This window comes from Camelina sativa, chromosome 11 (genome assembly GCF_030686135.1).
Source record: "Camelina sativa cultivar CO46 ecotype springtype chromosome 11, ASM3068613v1".
Classification (NCBI taxonomy): domain Eukaryota; kingdom Viridiplantae; phylum Streptophyta; class Magnoliopsida; order Brassicales; family Brassicaceae; genus Camelina; species Camelina sativa.
In genome coordinates this window covers 39903490-39918584 of record NC_141890.1, presented here as the reverse complement: position 1 = coordinate 39918584, position 15095 = coordinate 39903490, and the positions used below count along the sequence as shown (strand labels likewise).

Genomic DNA, 15095 nt, shown 5'->3' with positions numbered 1-15095 from the left:
AAAGTATTATCAGACCAGCTTTACAATTACCACAATCGACCTTTTAAAATGGTATCTTACTTACGTCGGTTACTACTCATTTTAGAGTTCTTCTAAATGTGATCGATCGCGAGTCATAATAACTTATTATTAGTTACTAATGTATATGTTACTAAAAGACGTATCCGTCCAAATTAGAGAAAAGAGAAACTACAAATAAATTTATGGAGAGTGCAAGACATGCATGATGCATATGAAAATGTTGTTGAAGCAGTTATCATACTACAAATTATTGAAGCTGATCAGGCCATTAGACTCAAAATGTAGAAAACATCAGTTAGGAGACACGGTTTTGCATCGTATCTAAATTTGTCATTTATGGGATTTTTATGATGGGGCTAATAAAGAATACCCTTTCTAAACGATACGACTGCGTTTGAGTAAACTTTACATGAGATAAGTGAGAGTCACAACAATGAAGGGGTTGGAGAATCATTCTTTGCCCATAATATAAAAGAGCACTGTATTGTAGAAATACTACTACTCATTCACAAAGTCATTACCAAAAGATATATGTAAAATAAAAACAAAAATAAAGGAAGAAAAAAGTAGTCGAAAAATCTTGGGGAACTCTGTCTTTTAACCAAAGCCGAATCCTTCGCTAGCTTCATGGATCGCAAGCAGTAGCCTCTCCTGCAGATGTTCCTTAGACGGGTACTCTGGTAGATCTAACTGATTGAAACTGCAAAGCATTTTGGATATTGTTTGTTTAAGTCTAATGTTTTGGGGGACATTATCATCATCATACAAAACCGTAAGGAGATTTACCAGGTATGCGCAGACGGCAAGTGATTTGCACTTCCATATGCCTTGTGGATTTGAAATTTCTGTGCGCCTGAGATTCCTTGTAGGGCACTAAATCCTTCCAGAGGAACCTGTTTGTTGGATTTCAAATATTAGTGGACGCAAAGCTCAACCACACTTTTTATCTACAATCTATTGTTCTCAACATCCATTTATCATTTCAGATTGTCAAATCCATTCAACTTCAAAAGAGAACCATTGGAGGCTTTAGTTAAGCAAAGAAACGTATATAAGACCAAGGCCACATAAGTGTAATATGTTTGTTTACCTTGGAGGTTCCAGTTACAAACTGCAGTAGACGGGCTTTGTCTTCTTTGCTCAATCCCTGAACAACCTCCCAGAACCACTGAATAACGGGGGATCCAGGACTGTACCCAGAATATTCTGTATTCACCCTCAGGTCATCCACTGATACATATGTAAGACGACATTGGTCAATAAAACCTCTTCTTGTATTTGACTTGGACAGTCTTAAAAACTAACAGAAAATGCCATGAGTATATCTTTGTACAGAATCACTTACAGTCGATATCAGGAAGACCACTAATTAATAACTCCAATTCCTTGTCATTGAAAATGGATATTAGATCTCTTAGGATAAGTTCACTAAACCCTTCTAGGAATGCATTTATCTGAGGACGGATGGCGGTGGTTAATCGATGCTCGGCAACTAAGTCAACATATTGATGCTTATTCTCCTCAGTAACTTTAATGTTCCGACCTCCAGGGATTAATTCATGGTCAGTAACCTGCAATTTGATATTTAGATGTTCAGAAGAAAAGAAAAAAAAACACCAGAAATATTCAGGGACACTATTGAAAGACTGAACAAGTTACCTCCGTTTTTTCATACAGTATCAGCTTCTCCTCGTCAGCGTCAATGCTAAAAGTGAGATCTAAGACATCGCTAATATCATGCTGCATATGGAAGAACAGATGAGTAACAAGAATATTTGATAGTGCGGCTTTATTTCATGAACCAATCAAAGTATATAAAGATTAACAAGTGCTAAAACAGTATAAATACCTCCAGCATCCATTTCAGGTTTTTATAGTAATCGGGATCTATGGCTTCAATATCGTGGTATGTAACCTTAACTCCCAAGATATGCTTGTAAAAGGAACGAGTGAAATGGACATCAAGGAGCTGCCCATCAAATAGAGCTTTTCCAACCTGGACAGATCAAATTAAAAATTAACACATATACCAGAATACTACGTCTAAGTCATAATTAAAGGGAGCTAAAACTTACAACACGACCAACAAATTTGAAGTAGGAGAGGTGTTCTGTCTGGTAAACAGAGTTTGGATTTGGTTGGAAGGTTGAGTCATTGCCAACGGTTGTGAACAGAAGAGCTCCTTTGTCAAAAATAACCCTTGACAACAACTGATACCATTCCCTAGTAAGCCCACCCGCATCAATACCTTCTTCTCCTTGGAAATGAACAGTCAATCTACCTTTCAGTTCTTGAGTTGTCCTCATACGCAATTGGTTGTATGAATCTTCAAGAATGTATGCTCTTCTCACAGAGATTCTCAAAGGGCTATGGTGATGATCATGCTGGTGCTTTATCTTTGATCTGAAGTATGCACGTTTGTTATCAAATTCAATAAAACGTGGGACCTTCAGCATGAGTGAAAAGGACTTCTCAAGCAGAGCAGGATTTTGTCTGATAAAAGCATTAAGAAGCTTCCTGTGCCTTTCAGAAAACCTGATAAAAGACGCATACTTCTCATCCACCTTGGAGCTAGGTCCTGGACCCTTCGGCTGTTCCTCAATTTCAGAAGCCATGGGGACCCCAAAATCATGACCTGAACCTGACTGTGATGGATGCAACTTCTCAGAAGTAACAAAAAATGACTCTATATAAGGCAAGATGTTCTGGGCACCAGCAGGAAGTGACTGGCTTACTCCAGCTACCCTTGTTGTTGAGCTCAACGACGGAGATATAGTAATAGTCGAAGACTCAGAATGCACCTCAATTTTGCATATGCAATTGCTTAACTCCAGCCACAGAGGTTCCAAAGCTGAATTGATGTTCGACAGCTGAGAAAGCACAGCGAGATGCTCTTCTGAATTCGGTGGCTGGTTTTTCCCTTTTGTGATTAACGAACCAATGAGGGAGCTTAATGCCTGCAAAACCCTCAAAATTGCAGATCCATCGGACGAAGTGGTACTTAGCAGCGCTTTAACTGCTTCACCGAACATGTGAAGTTCACTCATCGCTGTTCTCGTCAGGTTTTGTATTGCATTTGCAAGCTCAGTTATAAACAAATGACAATGGCTCGGAGCAATTGCCACAAGTTTTTTCAGCACCTCCGCCACAAGGGTGTATGCGTTATCTGACAAACTGAATGGACAGAATAAGTAGTTAGACAAGATGTAGAAACTTATACATTTAAGCTATGATTGAAAGATTTAAAGTAAGTTATCGTAGATAAGCATCCGACATACCCGTCACGTGCAAGTAAGGAACAAAGCAGACACAGCTCGGCTTTGGGAAGATTCAGCAACACACTCTGAACATCACATTCACTCTCTGCTCTGGTGGAGGAACTTGCAGATGAATCTATTGGCTTCGTTATTGTATCAGTAGAACCAGATATAATATCATGATTTTCTGAATTGTTTTCAACTTCTAAACCTTGAGGTGTTGATTGTTGCTGACTGGCAGACCCATCTGATCTGTCTGCTGTATCAGACTTTCTTTCAGCATTGTCAATGATGACCTCCAGTAAGTTTAACAGCTGGATTATATGATGAAAAAACACATCCATACGTGAATTGATTATATTAAAACTAAACAAAGCTAAAACATATCACTGTGAAAAGAAATACCTGTTCGAGATGAGCCACACTTCTCAAATAAAGAGGCTGGTTCAGGAGACTGAGAAGCAACGCAAAAGCTATAGATTCGGGTTCGTGCTCCTTTCTGCCCATATAATCATCACTTACTACAACAGCTTTTCCATGTGCTTTGTCTGAGGGTGCCGAACCTTGCAAGGAAGGCAGTGAAAGCCTGGACTGAAGCAGAATTTTTGCTACGTACATATGATTTCGAGCCAAATATGTCAATGTCTCAAGAACACGCCGAGACACTAGAGGAGGAACCCCTGCAAAATGAATTACAAAAATTATATAGAATACTTCTAGCTCCGGTATTTTGAACAGCAGACACATACAACTCATGAAAACCCTGTTGTTGTACGAGTGTCCCCAGTTAGAATCCAGACTAAAAAAAAGCATACCATCAAAATGCTGAGGACGTGAATATGTAACATTGCTTTGACATGCATAAAGACGATAAGGTGGTTCGGAAACACTTGAGTAGTTAACAGGCTTCCTTGTGTCGAGCATCAACATATCCATGAATGTATTAACTAAGGAAAACCTTGTTTCTCCATGAGAACATAAATTCAGTAAAAGCCTCTGCAGAGGACCCTTGTATAGAGGCTGCAGACCAAAGAAATATGGATAAATTCTCAATGAAGGCGGTTAATAATTTAAATAGAGTGAAAGATGCATTAGTTAGTTACCTGAACTATGCGAAGAACGCGAATCATTGCTTGGAGTGCCTCAGTGTTGACTAAAGGAGCTCCATCAGTCTCTATAACTTTTGCAGCAGACCTACGAGAAGCAACCCCCTCATTTCTCTCTATTCCGGACAAAACACCTTCGCCTCGCCTGGATGGCTCCCCTCTACGAAGTCTTGGATGCATACCGAACATTGTACTTCGGTTGTGGTATCGATGAGCAAACCTTTCACGCAACATATTTGCTTCTGCGACCAGTGCAGGTGTAAGATTTGCAAGAATAGCATCGGATGACGTTAACAAAACCTGAATACAAAAATAACGTTAGATGGATATATTTGAATTCTATTCATCGCCATGGCGTTTTAAGGCAATAACTCATACCTCTTCTCGCAACTCAGAAGGAAATGTTGCAATTATTGAAACCGTGTCCATCTCCACAGGCTGACCTTCAAGTTCCTGAGACTGATGAAGCCTTTGTGCTTGTTGCTGTGCCAGAACTTCAGCTCGGATATCAGGAGGAAGTGCAGCAAGAAACTCAGGATCAATATCTCCTGAATTGTTCTGTTCAGTAGAAGAAGGTTGTGGTACTTGTCCTTGCTGAGCCGACAGGACTTCCGCTCGCAGTTCCTCTGGTAGCGCATCCAAAAATGCAGGATCAATGGAACCAGAACTAACATCCCTATTTACTGGTTGCTCTGCTGGAGGATTATCCTGCTCAGCGTCGTGGCCAGAATTCTCAGATACCTCAGTAACACTGTAAAGAGAAGCTTCTCGTCCAGCTGAAGTTGGCACAAGTGACAAATTTGCCCTTCTTGAACGCATAGCTGGTGGCTGTACCTCAGGCCTTTCGGCACCATCATCATGGCCATCAGCACTTCCGATTTCGACATCCAAACTTCTAAGGCTTTCCCCTAATGTTGCCCCACTTCCGCCGCTTTCTTGGCTTACAGCTTCAACATCCCTGACAGTTGAATCATTTTGATCATATTGCATTTCAACTGACTGAGACTGTGAGCTTGAGACAGAATCATTAGCAGTGGCTTGTGTATCAGGCCGAGTAGATGCATCTGGTACGACAGAGGGGGTAGACACATTGGCACCTCCATTATCAGTGGTGTTTTCAGCTGGAATTTCAGGTCCAATAGTTGTCTCCTGGGACCGCCCACTCTCAGCCTGAGATTGGGGTTCCAAAAGTGAAGAATTCTGATCAGAAGGCTTATCCGAGCTGGGTCGTCTCAACTGAGATACAAGCAAATCTTCAAGACCTTGTGGTACGGTTGAAGCACCAGATCCAACAATTTGCTGGCTGTCATCAGCCCACAAATTCAAACGATGTCCCTGGCGTCCATTCCTCAGGGATCGGAATATAGCATCCAGCCGTGATGCAGAACTACTGTGGGAATCCCTACCTCCATCGATATGATCACGCATATTCTCTAAAAAGAGAAGAAAAAAGTTGATAAGCAAATCATATCTATAAGAAGATCAACAGAATTGACACTAAAGAGGGATAATTATTCATATATATATATAACATAATAAACCATAACAGAAAGGTGAAATGAACAAAGTGCAGAAATGAGAACCTGTTTGACTTTGCGACGCTGGAAGTGATGCAGATCCCGATAAAAGAGGATGCTGTGAAGGAGTAGCGCCATCCCCAGTCCTGCCAAGAAGGCTGTAAATCGAAGTTGTTCGTCCTTGACGTCTTGAGCCAAAGACTTCAACAGGCATCACATGAAGTGTTTCATCGGAAAATCTATGATCTCTAAGAACCTCTAAGTGATCAAGAACGTTTAGCCCATTGATTCCATCTTCAAACCTAAGAATTACCCGATCTTCATCATCTTCGTCCTCTTCATCTTCTTCAACCAGTACTTCTTCTTCAAATTCATCATCATCCAGCTCGTGATCATCTTGATCAGTATCATGATGAGGTAGGTGATGTACATCATCTTCTTCCAAGTCATTATCCTCCTCGTCTTCTTCTTCATTATCGTTTTCATCTTCATCTATTTCGTCCCCCTCATCACCAGACATCTCCTCGTCTTCCTCTTCATCAAGATTTTCCTGCGAGTGGGTGTGCATCTCAAATTCTATACCCAACGACCCGACTCCATTTTCCAGACCCCGGGCATCCTCAGCTTCTTCTTGCATACAATCATCCTCCGCTGGAGCAAAACCTTCATCCAAGTCTTGATCATGCTCCATGTCATCCGCCAGAGCCTCCGAACCAACATAGGTGTTGGAACCACCAAAATTCTCCACATGATCTGCTGTCATGGAATCATGATTGGACCCAAGTAATCTTTCTACTGCCTGAGAAGCATTAACATTAGTATCTCCTCTTCCTAATTGAATTTGATCAACTGACTTGTTCGCATTTTCATCCTTTGAGTTCGAATCAGCAGAATGGACATGCTCCTTTGTCACCAACTCCAAGACTTTTATGATTCCTGTTACAGCTTTGGGAGATTCTATATTGTCCAAGTCCAACACTTCAAGAGTACGAGTAAGAGACTTGACCAAACCAACATCAACAAAAGTAGCAGAAGCTTCTGAAGATATATGTGATCCAGTAGGTGACCGAGCTGAGAGAATATCACTCAACAGATCAATTAAAATTTGTATTTCATTAGCTGGTGGTCTAAAACCATTGCAGGTATCTATGAAGTCATTGAAGATACTGCTAATGTCAGAAAATATCCTCTTCCTAGCTTCAGCTGATCGAACAGATGCGCCCACTAAAAATTGATTACCTCTGCTTGCTAGCTTTTGCCGCCAATCACTATCCGATTTCTTTTCCTTTTTCACCCTTGAGTATGGAATAAACTTGTGAAGAATATGATGAAATATTCCACCTACTTGACTACTCTTCTGTTGGGGACCTCTGAGACTGTTAATTTCAGCATCTCTTCGAAGTATTATATGGATTGATGAAGAATACATTAACAGCATCTCGCTCAAAAGCTTCAGAACGAAAACCATTTTAGCCAGGGAAGCTGACATATCCTGTGAATTAGCTTCCTTTTCATCGGGTGTAGCGGCAACAGCTTTGCCTTTCCCTTTTGTAGAGGCAAGATCAATATCCATGTCTGCTAAAGTTGAATCACCTTCAACCATATCATCTTTTGGAGGAGGAATGAAATTACAGATAGAATCCAGAAGCAGCTCAAGAACACCAATGAAGGACTGGGGAGGTTTACGGTGAACTTTAGTTGCCTTGGTGCTCCCAGGGGCAGGAGTAGTTGCCAATTTCTCGTCATTAGAGGTCTGAGATTTTTCTTTCTCAGCTTTGTCTTTATCCATCTCTTTCTCTTTTGACTTCTCTTTTTCTTTCACTAATACGATGTAAGGTCTTTCACCAACCATCTCTATCTGGCATATCGAACGAGCGGCCTGAATAAAAGTGACTGGGTCCCGAGTAATTACTGAATTCACATTTAATAGAAAGTTGCGAGGAGATATTCTCTGATTTGAGTGCCTGTTAGAAAGTGTTGCAAGTGCATGCTTTATCTCAGATTCCATGGCTTGCTGAAGCGTTTGGGGATCTTCAAGGACGTGACGGATAATACTAGCAGCAATACTGTCAAACCCTGGGAAGAGACTATTACTCGGTAGAGAAAGCAGTGCTTGCACACCTCCACAATCAAGAAAGCAGACAGCAACAGAATGTTTCCTCGTCAATGTAGAACAAAGCTGTAGAACAGCATGCATTGTTTCAGAAGGAAGCTGATTCCGGATACAGGTACAAGCAATCTCAATCAGTTTCTTTTGATCATCAACATCAATGAGCTGTGGAGAACCAAAAACAGATTGCAACTTCTCTTGCTTGCTCTCATCAATGGTGAGAGACGTCTCACCCTTTTTCAACTCCTCTATAAGCTCAGTATTTAGTTTCTGGTCCACCTGTAGCAGCCTATCAATGGCAAGAAATCCGGTCGTCACCCACTTTGGAACTTTAACTTTTTCCTTATCAATACTACCAGAATCCCACTTCGAAAGTACATCACATACAAGTCTTACAATACCAGCCTTCAGCGCAACTTCACGTGAACCTGCATCTTCATGTAGAATCAAAGCAAGAACATGCAACAGAGCAGATAGCAGATTGTTCTTTGTGTCATCGAAACCGGGACAGCAATCCCTAATCCGACTAAGAAGGCAAGATATAACACCAGATCGGTGTTCCCCATTGTTTTCTGAGCATATCAATACAAGTAAATCTCTAACAGGAAAAGCAAGGGGTTCTTTCATCTGCAAAAGCTTCGTACATGTTGTTATAAGCTCTTCAACAGGTGGCAGTGAGACCAATTCTGCTTCAATTTGTTGTTGAGCTTCATCTGCAACATTCAGCTTTGTATCTGATTCAGAATTTCCGAGCGACATTGCAAGAGCACGAGCAAGCTCATCATCATCCTCTGGGATTTCTTCTGGATGGGAAAACAGCCACTCCATGGCCAACTCAACACTGTTTGATCCAACCTGTCTCAAGGCTTCTTCTGCTCTGGATCTGGAGAAACCCATCTCCACAATGGTCGAAATGGTTGTTTCATTAGGAGGTGGACCTGTTACACGAGCACTACCACTGCCACCTAGGTTTTTCAGTTCAACTCCAGAATACACATGCTTGATGATGGAAATGAGTGTAGTAACGAAATCATAACTACACTCTGTAAATTGTGGATGAGTCCAAACAGGAAGTACAGCTTTCAACACAAGGGACTGGAGAACCTTCACAAATGTCTCAGCATCTTGTGGAAATGGAATATTTCCACTTTCTACTGGTTGAACAAGCAAGTGTTTGGTGAATGGTGATAAGATAAACGATGATGTGACCAAATGGTCCATGAGCTTACCATAGCTAGCCGGTGGACCATATATCCACGCATGATCTGCATCTTCCTTTTCATCTTGCTTTCCTTTAACATCATCAGTCTCCATCGGAGATGCGCGGTTCCTATTAATTGTGAATAAAAGCTGGCTTGTAGCATCAAATGTTGTCAAAACTGTTTGAATCACCCCCCGGCTGTAAAAGCAATTTATCAGAACAGGATTACACGAATCAGGCCTGTCAAGAAGGATAGCATCGATGAAGTCAACAACTTTGCCAAGGTAGCGACATTTAGTTGACACTGAGGCCTCGGGAACAATCTCATGGCCTCCAAAATTCAAGTGATCCAGGGAGATTGAAGCAAAAGTTGACGCAACTAACTTAGATGACGGAGAAACATTGATTGTATCTTCTCTCCTACGAGATGGGAGCAGCATTGCCTTCCCTAACTCTTGGAATATGTAAGTGATGTGGAAGGACAGTGATCTCACCATGTCACAGCAAGATGTATAATAGGATCCATCTTTTTCATGTTCTCTATTGCCAGAAACGTCTGATGAACTAGAGGGACCATCAGTAACAGGTCTTGGTTGAAAACCGGTTGATGCACGCCCAAGATCACGGTAAAGATTTATTAAATCAAAGAATTGAGATTCTGCACTCCATCCTGCCGTCCTCCTTCTAAAAGATGGATCAAGGAACTGTCTAAAAGAATTGAACCTTTGGCCTTCTGTCGCAGTTATAACCAATTCTGCTTTCTCTGACTCAGGAGACGAACCGGTCTTCTCGTTTTGACTTTCCAGTGTGGTACCCTCATGAAATGCTAATTGCCACAGAATTTCACGGTGCAAGTGCCCAATGTTTTCCAGAACATCCTTGCTTCCATTAGCAAACTCCAAAAGCAACGCACTCACCCAACGGTTATCCTTTGATGCAGCTAGAAACAGAAGAAATTCCACAAGAAAAAGAGAGGCAAAAATTCCTGAACTGGGAGAAAGTTTTCGATCCAGTAGGAACGTCCCTGAAAGATCTTGCAGTCCTTCTAAAGCTTTCTTCAATTGATCGCGAAGAGAAGAGCAAAAGGCACGAGCAAGAGAAGAAGAGTGATGTTGCGTAAAACCCTTGAAAACAATGGTGCTATGCAAGGCAATAGATATCCCTTCAGAGGATTGAGCAATGCTAGGTCGTAAAAGAAGCTTGAGTAAAGCCTCGATGCCAGACTTCTCCACGAAGAGACGAGATGTCTCAGAATTCTCCATTGTTCTATGGAGCAGAATTATCAGATGAAAGATGCAGAGTTGAATGAACTGCTCATGACTGACACCAGATATTTCCTTCACATCTGAATCCATTTCCATTGCAGTACTTTCCGTCAGATTTACAGAGGATGATGAAGAACCAGTCTCTCCAAAGCATGCAATTTTATCCACAATTTCAATAATGATTTCAACACCGGTGGCTCTTAGCGATGTAACATGACGCAAAAGCTCTTCCACAGCATTTGTAAACGGAACAATGGCCTCATTCATAGCTAAAACATACTTCTTGCTGGTAAATACATCGACAAGGAAGCGCAATGCCGAAGTTTCTTTAACTGTCTCCAGTCCTCTGCTATTGAGACATATAGCACCCAAGCCATTTGGAATGCATGCAAGAGCCTTTGACGAAGGAAGTATACCTGATACAACTGAAGACAAAAATGCTTCGGGGAGACCCATTTCAAATAGGGAAGTAAGAGATGTTGGGTCTTTATGGATTATATCACTCATCACTGTGACAGCTGAGTAATAAATATCACCACCAAATTTATCTGCGTTCCTGTATATTAACGACAAAGTGGCAGGCAAAGTACTCTCATGAGAACTTTGAGACCTATTAGCATTTCCAGGAGTATACGTAGCAGAACCAAGTGACTTCAGAAGAACCTTGATGAGTCTCTTCCGGGATAACAAGAGATCACCATTTACTTTTGAGGATTCACCATCTACCATGTCACTGTTGTTCTCTACATGCAACCCAAGGATGTGATGTACCTCTACCTCTAACCTCTGAGACAAAAGCTCTACTCCCCCAAGATCCCTGAGTAGAGGTACGGCTGAACTACTATAATCCATGAGCTTTTGTAGTGCTTTAACAGCCAAATAAACAAGATGTATGTGGCTTGGATCAGCATACTCCAAGAGAGGGAGAAACGTGGGAACCATTCCTGACCCCCTTATAGTGCTTCCAGATGAAGATGATGAAACAATGTGGAGCAAATAAAAATGGAGTAGAGCCTCAACAAAAGCAATAGATGATGGATCACTTGAGATCTTCAAAGATAGAACAGCTTTCTGAAGCACATTAAGCAGAATCATTCTGTTGCCTACAGCAAAGCTGATGCTAGATCCACTTAGAATCCTGGCCCGATCATGAGAGGCAGAGTAAACAGCCAATTGCGCGCCCAATGCAAGCATGGCAAGAGTTCTAATGGTTCCGGGGATTGGTTCTTCAGATCTGACAATTCTGATTAATTCATTCGTATACTCAGGTTCATTTGCAAAGAAGGATGCAAGTTCGTCTTGAGCATCACTTGACTGAACAAGAACAATAAACGCAAGTAGGCAGATCTTGCTATACAACCGGCATATTCTGGAAGAACGAAAAGCATGAGCATATCTAATCCGGGTCAGTAAAGAGAATCTGAGCTCCGGAGGAACATTGTGAAGCTCTATACACTGCTTCATTATCGCTAGATCTTCCTCTTTTCTCATGTGTAAATCAGGAATGTGTATCACCCTTGAACTAGAACTAGCACTTCTACCATCATCTATACTCTGGGCATGTCCACGCAACTCAAAATAAACAGTAGAACCAATCCGATAATCTGCTTCACTCTGATTATTTTCCAAGTCCGAAGGAAATAAACTCAGACCTTCGTCCTGGTTTTTTTCGTTTGCCACAACACAAGAATACAAACCCAATCCCTCCTCTTTGCTACCCCACCCCTGGGCAATAGAGAGTAGGAAGCTGTTTACTGAACCACATCCAATCAACTTTCCGCTCCTGTGTAGCTTGGATGGGCTAATTTTTACAAGCGCAGACAGAGTTTCCAGAGCTGCAATGAGAACCTCTGGATCCGTAGAAGCAAGTAGGAGTTTAAAGTGCTGCAAAAACAAATGATGTTGGACGAGTTACTAGAAAATACAGCATTTAAGTTTATCAGCTCTAATACAGATCTTGGAAATTCATCAAAGCCTCCAGAATAAATCAACATACCTCTAAACCATCGAACGAACTTTTGTTGGGAGAATTTTCCAGGATTATCTGCATTGCCCTAAGTATTTGAAGAACTGTGTGCTTAGGAAAGGGATCCTCGTCCTCTAACATTTTATCGGACAAGAGAAGGTCATTCCTATTTGATAAAAATGTCTTGAAGTATTTATCAAAATGTAGAAACAAAGGTCTCCAGTGATGAAAGTTCCCCTAGAGAAATAAATACAATCCTGTCAGAAACCCACAGAGATAGGGGAAAAAAGAAAAAGAAAAGAATAACATGAAACTTTGAGATAGTCTCATAATTATTACCTTACTGTACTCCCACCGAAAACCAGAGAGAGGTATTGCAATATCAGACAGTGGACTCTGGATTACTTTGTCAATAAAGGATTTGATATCAGGAGGCTGTAAAACAAGATAACGTCGAGTGAAACTTGTTAGGACTGGGATGTAAATAAAATCTAAAAGATTGCATCAAATGTAATAATAATCTGCAAAGGAGGCTAGAGAGTAAACAAGTTTGCAAAACAAGCTTTATGAGAAAAGGATACCCCAGTAACTAAAACAGTCAAGAACTCTACAGGTGAAAGAAAAAAAAACAACTTTATTCGTTTGAAAGCAAACTAGACACATTGGATAAATCAATCCTATATATACACCCTAAAAAGTCTACCCATCAAGACTGACTAACACAGGGAAGATCATAAAACCATGGGGATTTAGACTCACCACAGGCAAAAACAAGTGACAGGATATTAAACATATCTATGTAACATAGCTATGATAGTTTGACCATAAAGCTGACCACCAAAACTTGATTATGAGGGCAGATACAAAAAAAAAAAAAAAAAAAAAAAATCCCTAATAGAAGAAAACCTAATTAAATAGCATCAAGAAAATAATGAAAGAACTCACAGGCTCAGCGTCGAGTCTAATAGAAGGTCCAATAGAACCTTCACCGGATAAAAGCTGTCGGAGTCGTGACGGCATACTTGATGATCTCCCGGCCGCCATCTAACTGCTCCAGCGTCGGCTAATTTTCAAACCGCTACATAAAAAAAAAATCCCCCACAAAAAGAGAGTTTGAGAAAACTGAAACAATCAATTTGAGAAACCGAGAAGAAGGAATCCAAGAATCTCAAACCAAGCCAGATCAGAGAGAGTAGAGACGATAAAACGTGCGGGGAAACAAAGAAAAAGTGCGGAATCATACGAATCTGGGCAAAAGAGTATATAGATAGATACATACCTATTGTATACGTATAGACAAGGAAGAGAGACGAAGACGACGAAGTAGAAGAAGAAGAAGAAGAAAACCCCAGAAAGAGAGAGAGAGAGAGAGAGAGAGGAGTAGTGTTCGCTGCCTTCGATTTTGGTTTTTTTTTTTTTTTTATTAAATCAACCGAGTAAGTAAGTATGTATATATGTACCATACGGAGAGGGTTCAGAGTTTTTGATTAGGGTGTAAAACTAGATTTTTGTCCGAAAGAGGAGGTTTAATTTCTCTTCTTCTTCATATTTTTTTAGTTACTGGGCCTTAGTTTTGGGCCTGTTTGGTTCTCTCGTTTTTTAATTATTCCTACACTATTATTATTTTTATTTTCGGAAATAAATATATGAAGAGACGAGTGAGATTGTGAGAGGCCTTGACCCAAAGCCCATATATAGGGACGGTAATCATTTTTTTGGGTTCATTTCCTTATTCGCATATTCCCTGCGATAGACATTATACCTAGGGACTTGGGTTAACCGAACCAACTCGAGTTGGGTTTTCTGGTTATCAATTAACCGAAATATTTCTAGAGGGTTACCAAAATAAACTGAATAATTCAGTTAGGTTTTCGGTTTATTTTGGATGTTTCACTTCTTTTTCTTTGTTTATTCGGTTAACATTGGTTATTTTGATTAAATTCGAGTACTTCGGTTCAGTTAAATGTGGGTATTTTGGTGAAAATCAGATATACTGTTGGTAAAAGAAGAAGAAGTTTTAAATTGTACAGGTTTCATTTTGATAAGTTTTCAAAAACTGATATGGCACTTTTAGTTTTATTCTATTCATTCTTCTTTTCTTGAATAACTATTATCATTTTTATGTTTCAAATATAATGATGTTTTAAAAAATAATTTTGTTTCAAAGTTAGTTACGTTCTCTTTATTTTATACAAAATTTTAATTTTCTTGATTTTTTTATATTTTGCATAACTATTTCTTTAACAGTGGAAAATATTTCTTTTAGATAATAAGTAATGTTTTGATAAGAAATCACTGCAAAAAAAAAAAAAAAATCTTTCAGATCGCCAGTTTTGCAATTTTACGGCCTATCACTCCAAAGTGCAGATTAATCCTATGAAATTAAAAATAATAAGCAATATAAATGTTACTAGATTAGGACCCGTCCGATATGCGGGTTTAGAATTTTTAAAATTAAATTAAATTTAATAAAGAATATAAAGTAAATATTTTAGTAGATAAAAATATCTATAAAAGTAAATAGATACACTTAGGTGTTCAATGTGATATTTAGTATAAAATGTGTGACTCTACGGTTGAGACTATTTATCACGTTTTCATTGAATGCCCTCGCTCGTGTGAAGTTTAGGATTTATCTTTGACTATGGTTTC

At 40.0% G+C, this 15095-nt stretch overlaps 1 protein-coding gene across 1 annotated transcript; it reads right to left on the bottom strand.

Annotated features, from left to right (window-relative positions):
• Positions 1-363: 363 nt before the first annotated feature.
• LOC104760948 (E3 ubiquitin-protein ligase UPL1) lies at positions 364-13939 on the bottom strand. Its single transcript, XM_087470827.1, has 17 exons — positions 13723-13939; positions 13389-13521; positions 12783-12878; positions 12474-12680; positions 5968-12361; positions 4763-5817; positions 4382-4684; positions 4094-4298; positions 3684-3958; positions 3300-3592; positions 2097-3195; positions 1871-2017; positions 1681-1761; positions 1367-1592; positions 1112-1251; positions 808-914; positions 364-721 (listed from the first exon to the last, which is right to left on the bottom strand). Exons 2-17 carry the CDS (start codon positions 13485-13487, stop codon positions 619-621), a joined length of 10830 nt encoding a protein of 3609 aa, XP_087326953.1. The 5' UTR covers positions 13488-13521; positions 13723-13939; the 3' UTR covers positions 364-618.
• Between the last annotated feature and the right edge of the window lie 1156 nt (positions 13940-15095).

What these genes read in the sequence shown, in the direction of transcription:
- LOC104760948 (XM_087470827.1), bottom strand. Translation starts at nt 13,487, where the DNA reads ATGGCGGCCGGGAGATCATCAAGTATGCCGTCACGACTCCGACAGCTT. An exon ending in CTTCTGAGTTGCGAGAAGAG is followed by an intron (nt 4,685 to 4,762) that starts GTATGAGTTATT and finishes TTTTGTATTCAG; the next exon opens with GTTTTGTTAACGTCATCCGA. An exon ending in TACTGTATGAAAAAACGGAG is followed by an intron (nt 1,593 to 1,680) that starts GTAACTTGTTCA and finishes ATCAAATTGCAG; the next exon opens with GTTACTGACCATGAATTAAT.